This window comes from Heptranchias perlo, chromosome 15 (assembly GCF_035084215.1).
Source record: "Heptranchias perlo isolate sHepPer1 chromosome 15, sHepPer1.hap1, whole genome shotgun sequence".
NCBI lineage: Eukaryota > Metazoa > Chordata > Chondrichthyes > Hexanchiformes > Hexanchidae > Heptranchias > Heptranchias perlo.
The window spans coordinates 2,916,046-2,932,646 of NC_090339.1; the positions used below are offsets into that span (position 1 = coordinate 2,916,046).

The 16,601-nt window shown below is 45.8% G+C and overlaps 1 protein-coding gene across 1 annotated transcript; it reads right to left on the reverse strand.

Moving 5' to 3' along the window:
• Positions 1-271: 271 nt before the first annotated feature.
• LOC137332836 (interferon-inducible GTPase 5-like) lies at positions 272-15,409 on the reverse strand. Its single transcript, XM_067996772.1, has 3 exons — positions 15,254-15,409; positions 9,170-9,332; positions 272-7,857 (listed from the first exon to the last, which is right to left on the reverse strand). The coding sequence occupies exons 2-3, from the start codon at positions 9,187-9,189 to the stop codon at positions 6,663-6,665; spliced, it is 1,215 nt and encodes a 404-aa protein (XP_067852873.1). The 5' UTR covers positions 9,190-9,332; positions 15,254-15,409; the 3' UTR covers positions 272-6,662.
• Between the last annotated feature and the right edge of the window lie 1,192 nt (positions 15,410-16,601).

Consider the following 16,601-nt stretch of genomic DNA (forward strand, 5'->3'; position numbering starts at 1 on the left):
AATGAAAATGAGAATGAGGAACGAGCTGTTAAACCAGCACGGCAGCAAGAAAGTCTGGAGCTTCAGTCACTGTCTCCAGATACCTTCCAGTCAGTGCCACAGCTACACCATGTCTTAAACTACACACCACATCTGGAAAGTAACCATGTCCAATTCACCTTCTCCTACACTTTCCTGCTCAGTTCTTCCAACACCATCTATGGATGTCTTATCCTCCATTCCTGCTTCAATGTAGCTAATGACAAATAAATACTCAGCACAATCTTCAGGATGAAGCTCAGGGTATTTATTGCATCCATTGTGTGGTGTGTGGATATTGTCTGCTTGAGTTGGCACAGTATTGTCTCAACAGCAATGCCCAGGGTGTAGAATCTGATTCCCACAACCCCTGTTTTGCAAAGCAGTGACACACGATACATTTCTCCAGGGAAAACAATACTGCATTCATATTTAGAATATGTTATGGTACAATTACATTGTTCACCAGGTTCATTTGGTCAGATTACCATCAGATAATAACAGATAAATATAAGTTCATAATTCATACAGTAACAGTTTGCATTAATATGGAGCCTTTAGCGTAGAAAAATGTCCCAAGGAACAATTATTGATAAACAAGAATTCATACATATGGATATCTGTTAATTAAGTTCAATTGATCTGACCAAATCACATTAAAGCATAGTATAGAGTAAAATTACAGTATATCACATCAATAACATCAACCTGTTGCCCATATCACTGATTATGCAGCACACATGGTTTCAGTAAGTTGATGTTACACGCTCCCACACCTCTCCTCCCGCAGTAACTGCACTTCTGCTGCTGCTTCTTCCTTATCATTTTCCTCTCCCTCTTCCCATCCCCAGGGATATCTCAGGTCTCTGTTGATGGTTACGTTGTCTAACATACAGCACCCTCATCATCACTGGACACTGAGACAATGTCCCTGCTGGGGGGCCCATAGATTGGATTGTGTGTGCAGTTGATGATTTCCTTGGGGAAGTTGGTAATTCTACAGTACTCCAGTTGACTCTTGCTGCTGTTCCTGGTCACACCTGATACTGATGTAGTTATTGATGGGTGTGGTGTGAAACAGGCAGCATCCTCATCTTTACTGGAGACTGGGGCGATGTACCCCAGTGATTGATCCAAAGATCAGAATCTTTCAGAACCCGAAAAGCTTATTCCATCACCAGCCTGATCCTTGCATTGTTCTGTTGTCATGCCGATGGTCTTCTGTATGGGGATTGGGGGCAGGGATGAGTATCTGGAGCTGCACTGAGTACCCACCCCGGTCTCATTCAATTATAGTCGACAAGTTTCACTACTTAAAATCAAAGAATCTTGGCTCAGGCAGCAGAACACTAACTGAACTGTCGGAATTTCAGAGGTGCATCGTTTACCATGTAGACATTGATGAAGTATTATAACTCCCTGTGATTAATATACATTGCTGGATTGTGGAGCAGCACCTGTTTTGCACCATGTATATGGTTGATGACGTCCCACACCTCGGGGAAGGTGGTAATTCTACTGAACTCCAGCTGCCTTTGTTAATCTGCTCCTGGTGGCAGCCGGAACTGAGGTGTCAGCCAATGTTCTGACACAGAGCTTCAGTCACTTTCCTCATCAATCAGTTGGCCACATAATGACTGGCAGACTCTTCCATCACCATCCCTGGGTATGTCCTGTCCCACCGGCAGGACAGACTCACCAGAGGTGGCGGTACAGTGATATACAGTCAGGAGGGAGTGGCCCTGGGAGTCCTCAACATTGACTCTGGACCCCATGAAATCTCATGGCATCAGGTCAAACATGGGCAAGGAAACCTCCTGCTGATTACCACCTACCGTCCTCCCTCAGCTGATGAATCAGTCCTCCTCCATTTTGAGCACCACTTGGAGGAAGCACTGAGAGTAGCAAGGGCACAGAATGTACTCTGGGTGGGGGACTTCAATGTCCATCATCAAGAGTGGCTCGGTAGCACCACTACTGACCGAGCTGGCCGAGTCCTGAAGGACACAGCTGCCAGACTGGGCCTGCGGCAGGTGGTGAGCGAACCAACACGAGGGAAAAACTTACTTGACCTCGTCCTCACCAATCTATCTGTCGCAAATGCATCTGTCCATGACAGTATTGGTGGGAGTGACCACCGCACAGTCCTCGTGGAGACGAAGTCCCGTCTTTGCTCTGAGGACACCATCCAACGTGTTGTGTGGCACTACCACCATGCTAAATGGGATAGATTCAGAACAGATCTATCAGCTCAAAACTGGGCATCCATGAGGCACTATGGGCCATCAGCAGCAGCAGAATTGTATTCCAGCACAATCTGTAACCTCATGGCCCGGCATATTCCTCACTCTACCATTACCAACAAGCCAGGGGATCAACCCTGGTTCAATGAGGAGTGTAGAACAGCATGCCAGGAGCAGCACCAGACGTACCTAAAAATGAGGTGCCAACCTGGTGAAGCTACAACTCAGGACTATATGCATGCTAAACAGCGGAAGCAACATGCTGTAGACAGAGCTAAGCGATTCCACAACCAATGGATCAGATCAAAGCTCTGCAGTCCTGCCACATCCAGTCGTGAATGGTGGTGGACAATTAAACAACTAACGGGAGGAGGAGGCTCTGCAAACATCCCCATCCTCAATGATGGCGGAGTGTGGAAATGCATAAAGGGATACTTGACCATATTAACTGACCAGCTAATTCACTTAAACTCACATAATAAAGTTTCTCACGAAAACACATAGAAGCACAATTGTGTAATTACTTTGAGTTTTCTCATGCTGATAGCTGTCCTCCCTTAGATAGAGAGGTAGCTGACCAACAGGAATAAATGACCATATAGCCTTGAGACTAGCTACAGACTTTCTGATAATAAAAACGTTTTCTTAGGGAAAAGCACTTTCCCAGGCCGACGTGCCAAAGTAATAAAGGGCTATGGACGATCGGGGTGGGGGGGGGCAGGCTCACCACTTGATTGACTAACTACCTGAGCCAATAAAGAATGTACGTGTACGCCCATATTCTGTGACAGGTGGGCGTTGTTACTGAGCTGTATAAACGTGAGCTGTTTCTTGAACTCAGCGAAGATGTATCCTCAACCATTGTCTTGTGGTGCTCTTCCACTTGTACAAGTAAAATAATAAATTCTCGCTTGTCTTACTTTTGTTTGGGTGTTAATGCATTGATTAGAATAAGTAATATTAAGTTTAAGTTTTCGACAGGAGTCCAGCAAGTGAGTGCAAAAGACAAGGCTGAAGCTTTTGCAACCATCTTCAGCCAGAAGTGCCGAGTGGATGATTCATCTCGGCCTCCTCCCGATATCCCCACCATCACAGAAGCCAGTCTTCAGCGAATTCGATTCACTCCATGTGATATCAAGAAACGGCTGAGTGCACTGGATACAGCAAAGGCTTTGGGACCCGACAACATCCCAGCTGTCGTGCTGAAGACTTCTGCTTCAGAACTAGCTGCGCCTCCAGCCAAGCTGTTCCAGTACAGCTACAACACTGGCATCTACCCGACAATGTGGAAAATTGCCCAGGTATGTCCTGTCCACAAAAAGCAGGAAAAATCCAATCCGGCCAATTACCGCCCCATCAGTCTACTCTCAATCATCAGCAAAGTGATGGAAGGTGTCGTCGACAGTGCTATCAAGCGGCACTTACTCACCAATAACCTGCTCACCGATGCTCAGTTTGGGTTCCGCCAGGACCACTCGACTCCAGACCTCATTACAGCCTTGGTCCAAACATGGACAAAAGAGCTAAATTCCAGAGGTGAGGTGAGAGTGACTGCCCTTGACATCAAGGCAGCATTTGACCGAGTGTGGCACCAAGGAGCCCTCGTAAAATTGAAGTCAATGGGAATCAGGGGGAAAACTCTCCAGTGGCTGGAGTCATACCTAGCACAAAGGAAGATAGTAGTGATTGTTGGAGGCCAATCATCTCAGCCCCAGGACATTGCTGCAGGAGTTCCTCAGGGCAGTGTCCTAGGCCCAACCATCCTCAGCTGCTTCATCAATGACCTTCCCTCCATCATAAGGTCAGAAATGGGGATGTTCGTTGATGATTGCACAGTGTTCAGTTCCATTTGCAACCCCTCAAATAATGATGCAGTCCAAGCCCGCATGCAGCAAGACCTAGACAACATCCAGGCTTGGGCTCATAAGTGGCAAATAACATTCGTGCCAGATAAGTGCCAGGCAATGACCATCTCCAACAATAGAGAATCTAACCACCTCCGCTTGACATTCAACGGCATTACCATCGCCGAATCCCCCACCATCAACATCCTGGGGGTCACCATTGACCAGAAACTTAACTGGACCAGCCAGATAAATACTGTGGCTACGAGAGCAGGTCAGAGGCTGGGTATTCTGCGGCGAGTGACTCACCTCCTGACTCCCCAAAGCCTTACCACCATCTACAAGGCACAAGTCAGGAGTGTGATGGAATACTCTCCACTTGCTTGGATGAGTGCAGCTCCAACAACACTCAAGAAGCTCGACACCATCCAAGATAAAGCAGCCCGCTTGATTGGCACCCCATCCACCACCCTAAACATTCACTCCCTTCACCACAGGCGCACAGTGGCTGCAGTGTGTACCATCCACAGGATGCACTGCAGCAACTCCCAAGGCTTCTTCGACAGCACCTCCCAAACCCACGACCTGTACCACCTAGAAGGACAAGAGCAGCAGGCACATGGGAACAACACCACCTGTACGTTCCCGTCCAAGTCACACACCATCCTGACTTGGAAATATATCGCCGTTCCTTCATCGTCGCTGGGTCAAAATCCTGGAACTCCCTTCCGAACAGCACTGTGGGAGAACCGTCACCACACGGACTGCAGCGGTTCAAGGCGGCGGCTCACCACCACCTTCTCAAGGGCAATTAGGGATGGGCAATAAATGCTGGCCTTGCCAGCGACACCCACATCCCATGAACGAATATAAAAAAAATTGGTGATACCGCCATTGGGTGTCTGGAAGGCACTGGATGCTTTTGTTACTCTGCTTTCTACTGGTAAGGCGGTTGCCATCAGCGACTGCCCCTGTAGGACACAGGAGGGCACAGACCCCAGTCACAGCGTCTTTGGCCGGTCAGAGTCTCATAAGGGACCGCTCCTCAACGGAGTTGAAGTAGCTGTGTATTGTTGTCCACCATTTGCCTGGAGCTAATTGGTTGTCAAAGTGGTACAGTCCCCCCACCCTCGTAACTCCCCACCACCATCTCCAAGATCTGTTCCTCCACAGTCAACCACTGATGATCAAACACCAATGCAGTTTAGTAGCAAACAAGTACTGACAGAAACAGTGCAGTTTCCTGCCTTTCTCATCAACACTCAAAATTATTTCCATCTCTCGGCTGAATGCCTACGGTCAACAGATTTCCCCAATCTTCCCCCCAACTTTCCCACCCAAGAAAAATCAGTGTCCCGCTGTCAGACACACTCGTATAAAGGAGTCTGAGATAGATTTGCAGTTACTGCCGAGCCAATTATGTCAAAGCGATTTAATGCATATTAAGAGCTTTGAAGTGCAGTCACTGTTGTAGTGTAGGAAGAGAATGTATGAGGGTGGTCTGTATGAGGGTGGTCTTTATGAGGGGTGGTCTGTATGAGAGGTGGTCTATATGAAGTGTGGTCTGTATGTGGGGTGGTCTGTATGAGTGTTGGTCTGCATGAGGGGTGGTTTCGATGAGGGGTATTCTATATGAGGGTTGTTCCATACGCTAATTGGTAAAGTACAGCCTGATCCTGGTCCCTCTTCTCTGTTGTCTCATTGTCTGATGTTACTGCTTCTCAGGCAAAACAGGATCTAATAGAACCGCAGTGAATTCATCTCTCTTCAGACAGACAGTGTTTGGTGCAGCAATGGTCCTAAAGCCAGGACCTAGAGGGGTGTACGGTGAAGGTGGTGAAAGGTTTAATAAAATTGGAAAATGGACTTGTCTCTTAATAAGTGTCTGTATTATGTTTGGTGGCGCTAACAGTAAGACTGTACTGCTGATTTAATCACCTATTGGGAATACAACTTGGTGCGAACGACACCTACATGGGTGGAAACAGGGGCCAAAGTAAAAATTACCGACACTCAGAAAATCAAGCCCAGAGTATCAGTGGGTTTGTCTCTACTGCAAACCCATGGTAGTCCATTTCAGTAATGATGCTCTTACTATGAATCAAACAAGAACATCACAGAGAAGGGGCTGTACATGGGAACTGAATCCATCACAATCACTTGAAGAAAACAAAGACATTCCTGGCTACAGGCACGATGGGCCGAATGGCCACCTTCTGTGCTGTATGATTCTGTGATTTTAGGAACAGGGCAGATTTGATTGTTACTGCGTTTAATGGAAGGAATCGCCTGGGTGCAGCATGTGTGGGAAATTGGATGGGCTCTTTTGTAATTCCCACCTCTCGATTTCCCTCCTCATTTTGCACCCAGGCAAACCCTTTCACCAAGCACCATACCGTGAAAACCTTCCCTGAGATGGAAGAGGAATATTTCCAGGAACGAATGCAGCAAAAAGCGAGTATCGTAGAATGGAATTCCTGCAACGTTCGGGGTTTGACCCCTTTAATTTATCACCTACAGCATCGACTCACTGGATTGGTGTTTGGTGCCGACCATTTTAATCAGTCCCAAATGCAGCCTTCACCACTCTCTGTGCATTCTCCGTAAGATCATTCAGTGCATCATTCAGCAATTTGTAGGTCATCAGAAATGATGATCCTGCTCCAAAGATGGAACCAATGACTGGTATGAAATAGAGGACGACCTCAACGACTGAAATGGCAACAGCGGTGACACCCATCAGTGTCCTTTTCACTAAATCTTGATTTATTTCACCCACCAGAGGAGTTTTCACTTCTCCTTTCAGAACTCCCACAGGTTTCCCTGCCATGTTGGCCAGTCTTTGAAGAGAGGCATCATCCAGACCCAGACATTTACGGAAATCTATTATTCCTCCAACCAGAATCCCAATGTCACAAGCAAAGGACAGGCCAGGAACTGGCACTGCTCCCACTGCTCCTGAAAGTGTTGCCAACATCCAGACTCGTTTCTTCAGCTCTTGTCTTTTCTTCTCTACAATCTCCAAATTTAGGTTTGGACGGGCCAGGATGAACACACTTTTCTTTATATTCTGAAGATCATCTTCAAGAGCTTCATTTAACTGTTTAAAATCATACAGATTCGGTTCAAAGTTCGATATCAGGAAAACAGAGGGTGATGGAATCTCTGCCTCTTGCAACTTCCTGACACAGTCATTCCTGATCTTTTCCAGTTCTTCTTCTCCATTAACTTTCATCCGTTTCATTGAATTGAGATCATTGTCAATTTTAGATCGAACAAAGTAGAAATTCTTCCCCAGCCGTTTAATCTCTTTGGCGAGTTCAGTATCATTTTCTGTGAATCGACAGTCTGAGATAATGATGAAGAATTCGTATCTTTCAAATTTAATTTCCTTCAGGTATTTATTGGCTGGGAATTTTGTGGTTCCAATTCCTGGCAGGTCCCAGAAGTAAACATTAGGCAGGTTGGGATGTGGGTATCGGGTTGGCTCCATTGTAGTTTCTGTGACCCCGGTTTCAGCTGCTCCCTCATCATCGCTCTGAAGTCCTCTCATAGTATTGATGAAGGTGGATTTCCCTGCGCCTGTTTCTCCTGTCACTGCAATGTTAAGCTCTGTATTGTCCAGCTCATTTATCTTCCTCTGTATCAGAGGTGTAACCTTTCCCAGCCCACCCGTTTCATAATCAGACTTCAGTTTGTTGAGCTCTTCCTGACTGAAGAATGTAGAGTTCGAAGACTGAGCCATCTGATCTCTGAAAGGAAACATTTTACATGATGTTTTGCAACAGACGAAAAGAACTTGCATTTATAAAGCACATTGTCACATCGTCAGGACATCCCCACACACTTTACATCTGATGAATTACTTATGAAGTGCAATCACTGTTGTTATGCAGCCAAGTGTGACAGCTAATTTATGCACAGCAAGATCCCACAACAATCAATGAGATTAATGACCAGTTAATTTGTTTTTGGTGCTGTTGGTTGAGGGGGGAATGTTGGCCCGGACACTGGGAGAACTCCCTGCTCTTCGTCCAACAATGACATGAGATCTTTGATACCCACCTGAACAGGTAGGTGGGCCATGGTTTAATGTCTCAACTGTTTAACCCAGACAGGTTTGTCCCCGTGTGCACAGCAGAAAACAGGAAGTCCCGCCCACACTTCCAGCCGGAGGGCCGATATTTAAAAGGGCAATATACCTCAGTGAAATACTTGAGGAACTTAATATTTTGTGTATTGGACATTTAAAAACAAATTTAACTTTACCTGTTCAGGTTTCCCATCACTTCCCATTCACGTCAGGTGAAAACAGACGGGGAGGGCCGGATCCATGAAGTGAGACCCTTTATCGCTCTGCTTGTGGGCCAGGAGGAGCAGGAGTGTTTCATCCAGGCCCAAGAAGCTCACCTGGCCGACAGGAACCCCATAATTCGCCGCACATCCCCCCCCAAACCCATGGTAGCTACGCCTGTCCTTGTCTCCCCTGTTGGGGGACCTCAGCTGCACGACTCCAGGGTCGACTGTGTGGCTGCAAACACATCCATCATTTGCTGCACATTCCGGGACACCATCTTAACTGCTTGGACATGGGTTTGATGCTGTGTTAGCTCCCTTCCATTAACTGGTGGACCTCTTAGATCTGGTTCCTGAGGTACCACAGCTGAGGAGAAGCATCTCCTGTCCCTCCAGACAGCAACAACTGTCCCCTCATCGACCACCCCAAGTTTCTCCTCACCACTTGCCCTCTGTGCATCACCATGTAGTCTCCCCTCAGCCTGACTAAGCCCTAGTGAGTGGGTGTCTCTCGTTGGTGCTTGCGAGGCTCAGATGCAGTGACGGGGTTCGTGAAGTGAGGGTTGGGTGGAGCCCAAACTGAGGACTCTGGTTCTTGCTGAAGTGTTGAGGAAGAGGAGAGGTTAACAGAAGTACATGAGCTGCAGAATGGCCAGTGGACTCTCACTACAAATGGTGAAGTTAAGCAATGACAATATATTGTGATGAAAGATTGTGCTGTAACAGAAGGAACTGAAGAGAGACAATACGAGGAGTTTCCTGACCAACCTGGAGCTGGCACCTCCCATCCTACTTCTCTGTCTCCCACTGCTTGTCCTTTGTGACTGCCCAGTGATTCCAGAGCTTCCTCCGCAGAAAGGGTGAGAGGTCGGAGGCTTGTGGCTCCTCCCCCGATGACACTTCTTTGTCTTTGGTTGTGTTCGTTTTTCTCCTTTAAGAGGAAAGTAGAGAGTGTGAGCGACGGCAATTTATTTTCCTTCAGATAAAGTACAAGACTGATGGGAGTAATCAACCTTAATCAGGGTGGGATCAGGTCCAAGAAACGAGAAAATACAGAACGGAGCTTTTTCACATTTTCACTAAGTCATTCGTCACAGTAGAGGATAAAGTACCAGAGATACGAAAAAAAGCAAAAATAAATCAAGGGAGGAACTTACTAGATTTAATATAAGTAAAACAATTGTAATGGAGGAAATAATGAGACTAAAGATAAACAAATCTCCAGGACCTGATGGTTTCCACCCCAGGGTATCAAAAGAAGTTGTCGATGCTCCAGTCATGATCTTCCAAAACTCTCTTAATTCAATTGTAAACAATTTTACAACACCAAGTTATAGTCCAGCAATTTTATTTTAAATTCACAAGCTTTCGGAGATTTTCTCCTTCCTCAGGCAAATGTTTCAAGATCTCCAAATCTTGAAACATTTGCCTGAGGAAGGAGAAAATCTCCGAAAGCTTGTGAATTTAAAATAAAATTGCTGGACTATAACTTGGTGTTGTAAAATTGTTTACAATTGTCAACCCCAGTCCATCACCGGCATCTCCACATCTCTCTTAATTCAGGCATTGTCCACTGAGAATGTATAATTGCCAATATCACTCCATTATATAAGAAGGGTAAGAGAGATAAACTAGGAAATTATAGGCCGATTAGTCTAACGTCTGTTGTGGGGAAGTTACCAGAATCTATTATTAGGGGGAAAGTGACTGAGCACTTGGACAAACATGAACTGATCGGAAAGAGCCAGCATGGATTTGTAAAGAGCAAGTCATGCCTAACGAACCTAGTTGAATATTTGGAGCAGGTGGTAGATAAGGGAGTGTCTATGGATGTTATTTATATGGACTTCCACAGAGCATTTGATAAGGTTCTCCATAAGAGACTGCGAACAAAAATGAGAGCACATGGAATTGGAGGCAACCTGTTCACATGGATATGCAATTGGTTAGGAGGTCGGAGATAGAGAGTAGATATAATTGGTATGTACTCCAATTGGCAAGATGTGACTAATGGTGTATCCCTGGGATCAGTACTGGGGCTTTTCATTCTATTTATAGATGACTTAGTTGAAGGAATAGAGAGCCATATATCCAAGTTAGCTGATGACACCAAGTTGGGTAGCAGAGTAAATAGTGTAGATGGGAGCAGAAAGTTGCAATGAAAGGAATCGCCTGGGCAATGATAGACTGGGTGAGTGGGCAAAACTGTGGCAGATGGAGTTCAACGTGGGGAAATGTGAGGTCATCCACTTTGCACCCAAGAAAGATAGATATGATTATTTTTTAAATGGCAAGAAGCTAGGAACTGTGGAGAAGCAGAGATTTAAATAGAGTTACATCAAGTGTACAGCACAGAAACAGGCCATTCGGGCCAACTGGTCTCTGCCGGCATTAATGCTCCACACGAGCCTCCTCCCAACCCTTTTCATCTAACCCTATCAGCACATCCTTCTATTCCTTTCCCCCTCATGTACTTATCTAGTTTTCTCTTAAATGTATCTATGCTATTCGCCTCAAATACTCCTTGTGGTAGCAAGTTCCACATTCTTACCACTCTTTGGGTAAAGAAGTTTCTCCTGAATTCCCTATTGGATTTATCAGTGACTGCCTTATATTTATGACCTCTAGTTTTAGACTCCCCACAAGTGGAAACATTTTCTCTACTTTCATTATCTTAAAGACCAGGTCACCCCTCAGCCTTCTCTTTACTCGAGAAAAGAGCCTGTTCAGCCTTTCCTGATCAGTTTTTCCTCTCAGTTGTGGTATCATCCTCATGAATCTTTTTTGGACCTTCTCCAGTGCCTCTGTGTCCTGAACTGTGCACAGATCTACAAGAGTAGCCTAACCAAAGTTCTATACACATTGCTTCCCTGCTTTTCAATTCTATCCCTCCAGAAATAAACCCGAGTGATTGGTTTGCTTTTTTTATGCTCTTATTAACCTGCATCGCTACTTTCAGTGATTTGTGTACCTGCACCCCCAGATCCCTTTGCTCCTCTACCCCATTTAGACTCTTATTATCCAAGCAGTATCTGGCCTCCTTATTCTTCCTACCAAAATGCACCACCTCACACTCATCTATAGTGAAATTCATTTGTCAGTTACACACCCATTTTGCAAGTTTATTAATGTCTTCTTGTATTTTGTTGCATTTTTGTTCCGTATTAACGATATCCCCACTTTTGCGTCAACCACAAATCCAGGCGTTCAGGGGTTGAAGTACAGATATCACTGAAAGCTAGTGGAGAGGTACAAAACATATTTAAAAAGGCTAATGGAATGTTGGCCTTTATCTCAAGAGGACTGGAATACAAAGTGGTGGAAGTCATGTTGCAGTTATATAAAGCTCAGATTAGACCCCATTTGGAGTACTGCGTTCAGTTGTGGGCACTGCACCTCAGGAAGGATATATTGGCCTTGGAGGGGGTGCAGTGCAGATTCACCCGAATGATACCAGGGCTAAAAGGGTTAAATTTTGAGGAGCGGTTGCATAGAATTCCCTTGAGTATTGATGATTAAAGGGTGATCTAATTGACTGTTTAAGGTGATTAAAGGATTTGATAGTGTAGATAGGGACCAACTGTTTCCTCTGCGGGGGGAGTCCAGAACAAGGGGGCATAATATTAAAATTAGACCATTCAGGGGCGATGTCAGAAAGTACTTCTTCACACAAAGCGAAGTTGAAATCTGAACTCTCTCCCCCAAAAAGCTATTGAGGTGAGGTCAATTGAAAATTTCAAAACTGAGATTGATAAATTGTCCTATCACAGACCTTCCATTTTGTCCTTTCCTCTCCTCCCCTCCCCTTCCTCCCCCCCGCTTTGCCTGGCTCTGTACTTACTGAAAAATAGTTAAATCTTTAACTTCTTCCAGTTCTGATGAAAGGTCATCGACCTGAAACGTTAACTCTGTTTCTTTCTCCACAGATGTTGCCTGATTTTAGGCAAGGGTATTAAGGGTTAGGGAACCAAGGCGAGTAGATGGAGTTAAGATAAAGATCAGACATGATCGAACTGAATGGTGGAACAGAATCGAGTGGGTGAATGGCCTACTCCTGTTCCTATGTAAACTCACCACTGAAAGTTAAGTTTAGTCATTAACAGCAAAAGTACCCTTTCAATGATGTGATAATTGTTAATAATTGTCAATCAACCACTCTTGCCCAGAAAGTGAACAATCATAAGTGTGGAGTCTCATTCCTTCAGCTTGTGAATTGTTTTAGGAGATGTTAAAAATGTCAAATTTTAAATTTAATTTGTTTTTCTTACTTTTCCTTTCTGTCTCTTTTTTTCTTTCTCTTTTAATCCAATCTTTTTTCCCTCTCTTTATTTCTCTTTCTGTACCTGATTTGACATTCAATAAAAAGGAAGATTTGCATTTATATAGCGCCTTTCACAATCTCTGGACGTCCCAGAGTGTTTTACAACCAATGACGTACTTTTGAAGTGTCGTCGCTGTTGTAATGTAGGAAATGTGGCAGCCAATTTGCCTACAGCAAGGTCCCACAAACAGCAATGTGATAATGACCAAATAATCTGTTTTAGTGATGTTGATTGAGGGATAAATATTGGCCAGGACACCGGGGAGAACTCCCCTGCTCTTCTTTGAATGGCGCTATGGGATCTGTGACATCCACCTGAGAGGGCAGACGGGGCCACGGTTTCACATCTCATCCAAAAGACAGCTCTCCTGACAGTGTAGCACTCCCTCAGTATTACACTGGAGCGTCAGCCTATATTATATGCTCAAGCCTCTGGAGTGGGACTTGAACTCACAACTTTCTGACTCAGGCAAGAGTGCTACCAACGGAGCCACAGCTGACTGAGCCACTCTAATTCATCCTCCCTCTCAGTCCTTCCTCTGATTATTTAGCAATCCTTAAATCTCATTGATTAAGTAGATACACTGTCCCATTGTTCACCAAAGTCCCAGACACCCTGTTTCCTTCTCTGCACTGTTATCAGCTTGCACTTCCAGCAACTTTATGGGCAAAACATTTTAAAAGCTAAATATGCATGAACAAGTCTAACTAATGGGGTTCGTCACGAGATGCCCCACTCCAGCAATCTGGCTCATGCTTTTAAGTTTGGTTCAGTTTAACTCGTGGATTGTCTCTCTTACCTTGGCTCCCCTCATCAGGTCATTAAATTTCTTCCGGCTTTGAGTTTCTGACTGGGAGTTGCTGAACAGGGGTTGCACTCACTACCAAGGTCATGTTCTTGCACTGAGACTGGACTGTGCATTTTATGTGACTCCTTACCTCAATCTCAAAATGTTTTACCTCCTTTGCCTTATTTCTACCAAAAACACCTCAAGTGAGGAGTCAGAAATTTTGGGCCTCTGCGCCACGAAGAACCAGCCTCAAACATTATTGTAACTTTCTAAGTTGCTGCTCAAGCCCAATGGATGCCCTGGCCTCTTTAAGCTGCTTCAGCAACACTGGATTTCTCTCATTCCCAGAGGCAGCCTCTCAACAGAGGGAGTAAATATCACTGGGAAATCACCCTGAATAGTTAGTTAAGCTCCACACATGAAAATTGGACAGGGTCATGGCGGGGTCACATTGGTGAGCAGACGTGCAATTCCAGTGTGACCCTGACATGGAGGAAAATCAAGGCCTTGGCTTCGGTCAAACAAAGGGGAGATTATTATGCTGATGTCGATTGAATGTTGAGTTAATGTGCATTTTTAAAGCATTATTTGAATGGCTATGACTGGTACAATGGGCAGGATTTTAAAATGCCGGCGGGCTGGCAGCGTTGCGGGGCGAAGGGATCAATCAGCGCGTGGGTAACCCGAGAAAATAATCCTCCCTTTCCCCACATGATCGCAACTTAATTGATGGCCCTTAACGTGGGTTCCAGGTTTGCCGTCTGAAAGCTGCGCAGCAGGCGGACTGCACACCCACCTTATCTGCTGTCAGCTGGAGTGTCTGTATTTAAAGGGCCATTGCAGACTCCGTACAGACAGCAGATTGTTATTTTTAGCAAATAACAGGCACTAGCTATCTTCAAGAGATTTGAAGAGACACCTTGATCCACAGTGACTGGTGCTGCTCCTTCTGTTTCTCACCTGCACAAGTAAAACTGGGAATACAGCCTGGAACAGAGACTTGAATATGATTGGACAGATTGTCAATGAGAATCAAACAGGGAACAACCTCAATTGTTGCTGGTGGATTCTATCATAGAATCAGACTCTAAATCCTCTAAATACAAGTTAGTTGCTGGTTTGTCCCTTCAGGCTGCTGGTTAACCTGCTTTTGGTTATTTTCTGCCTTCTACAGCTGATTTCTGCCAAAGACATTTTTGCTGGTGTTGCATTGTTTTGGGTTTGCCTTCAAAACAGTTTCAGTACAGTTATGGGTGGTATGATAGGTCTGCCTTTGGGGCTGGAGGAGGAGGAGGAGCAGGAGAAGCAGCGACCACCAGTGCCCCCACCTGTCAGAGCTCCCAGAGCAGCTCATCCCGCTCTGTGTCCCATCTCAGACTATTACATCTTGTTCCCTATTCCCGCTCTGTGTCCCATCTCAGACTATTACATCTTGTTCCCTATTCCCACTCTGTGTCCCATCTCAGACTATTACATCTTGTTCCCTATTCCCACTCTGTGTCCCATCTCAGACTATTACATCTTGTTCCCTATTCCCGCTCTGTGTCCCATCTCAGACGATTACATCTTGTTCCCTATTCCCGCTCTGCGTCCCATCTCAGACTATTAAATCTTGTTCCCTATTCCCACTCCGTTTCCCATCTCAGACCCTGTGCACCACACTCTCTGGACCCTGGGTTTCAGGATTACGATGACTCCAGTTATTAAAGGAATTGAACAGCACACAGACATCCAACATACCTGTTGCCTGAGACCTGTTATTGGTCCCACCAGCGAGATAGGGGTGGAGACGGAGGTATTACAAACGTGTAGTTCCTTCACTGCCTGCAATCTCTGTTTCTCTTCAGGTTCTGGATGTGTTTAAAACACAAACTCCTAAAATTCAGATGTTTTCGTGAGGACTCGGAAGCTGCAAGAGGTTTCAGTGAAAATAAAACTCTCAGAACTGAAACTGAAACTGCAGGAAATGTCAAAGGTCGGGCCTTTTACGGGAATGGGGAGGGGCGTTTAACAAGGGGACAGGGAGTGGGAATTACTCTCACTAGAGGTGGAGATACAGTCAATACAGAGACAGCAACAGAACAACTCACTGCAAACATTTCACAACCTTCACTGGGGGCTGAGCTTCAGATACTTTTACTGATAACAGAACAGGTTGAGCAGTGACTGGGAATCTGAATTCAGTTTTTGTCTGTTTTTGTTTATCACCCGGGCAACAGGTCATTCAGTGAATGAGGTTGTATCAGAACCTTCTGATCTGGTCCATAGTCTCAGAGCTGTGGTCAGCCTGGGCTCAGTGGCAGCAGTCTCACCTTATGTTACACAACACCAGACGAGCTCAGTATCTCTGCTGCCTTCAGACCGACTGCTGAACTGTGCTGGAAGTGGTTTAACGGCCTCACGAGGTTGGGTTCAGTACGTGAAGTCACGAGTACCCACGCTCACCCTGAGAGAATGCTGGAAACCTGACTCACCTCCGTACGGTCCACGTCCTCACCGTGTAAAGAGATGGACGTGATATTCACCAAGGAACCTGATGACCACACTCCTTTCCCACCATTCCACCCTGTGTTATCCCAGTGCCTGACACAAGGCTGTAGAGTTAGATTCAAGAGAGAACAGATTACTGCACAGCCTGTACCTGAAAGCATTCTCCCCATGGAATGTCTGCAGACTCCTGTCTGGAATTAAATGTTGTGTTAATCAGGGGCCTTTCTCAATCTGCAGGGAAAGTTCCCACAATCAGGGGTTCAAACAAATGTTGTTGGAGAGGAAGTGAAACCATCTCACCACATGCACAAGGAGGAAGCTCTTCAATTCCTCGGGAGACATAGTGGGGGAGGGGGTGGAGACACACCGGGGGAAGGGGTGGGGAGACACACCGGGGGAGGGGATGGGGGACAGACCGGGGAGGGGGTGGGAGACACACCGGGGGAGGGGATGGGGGACACAGCTGGGGAGAGGGTGGGGAGACACATTGTGGGGTGGGAGACACACCAGGAGAGGGGGTGGGGAGATGGGGAAGTTGGAGGTGAGCTGTGGTGAACAGACTGGTAATGGAAGAGATCGTTCTCAGTACAGTCAGTTG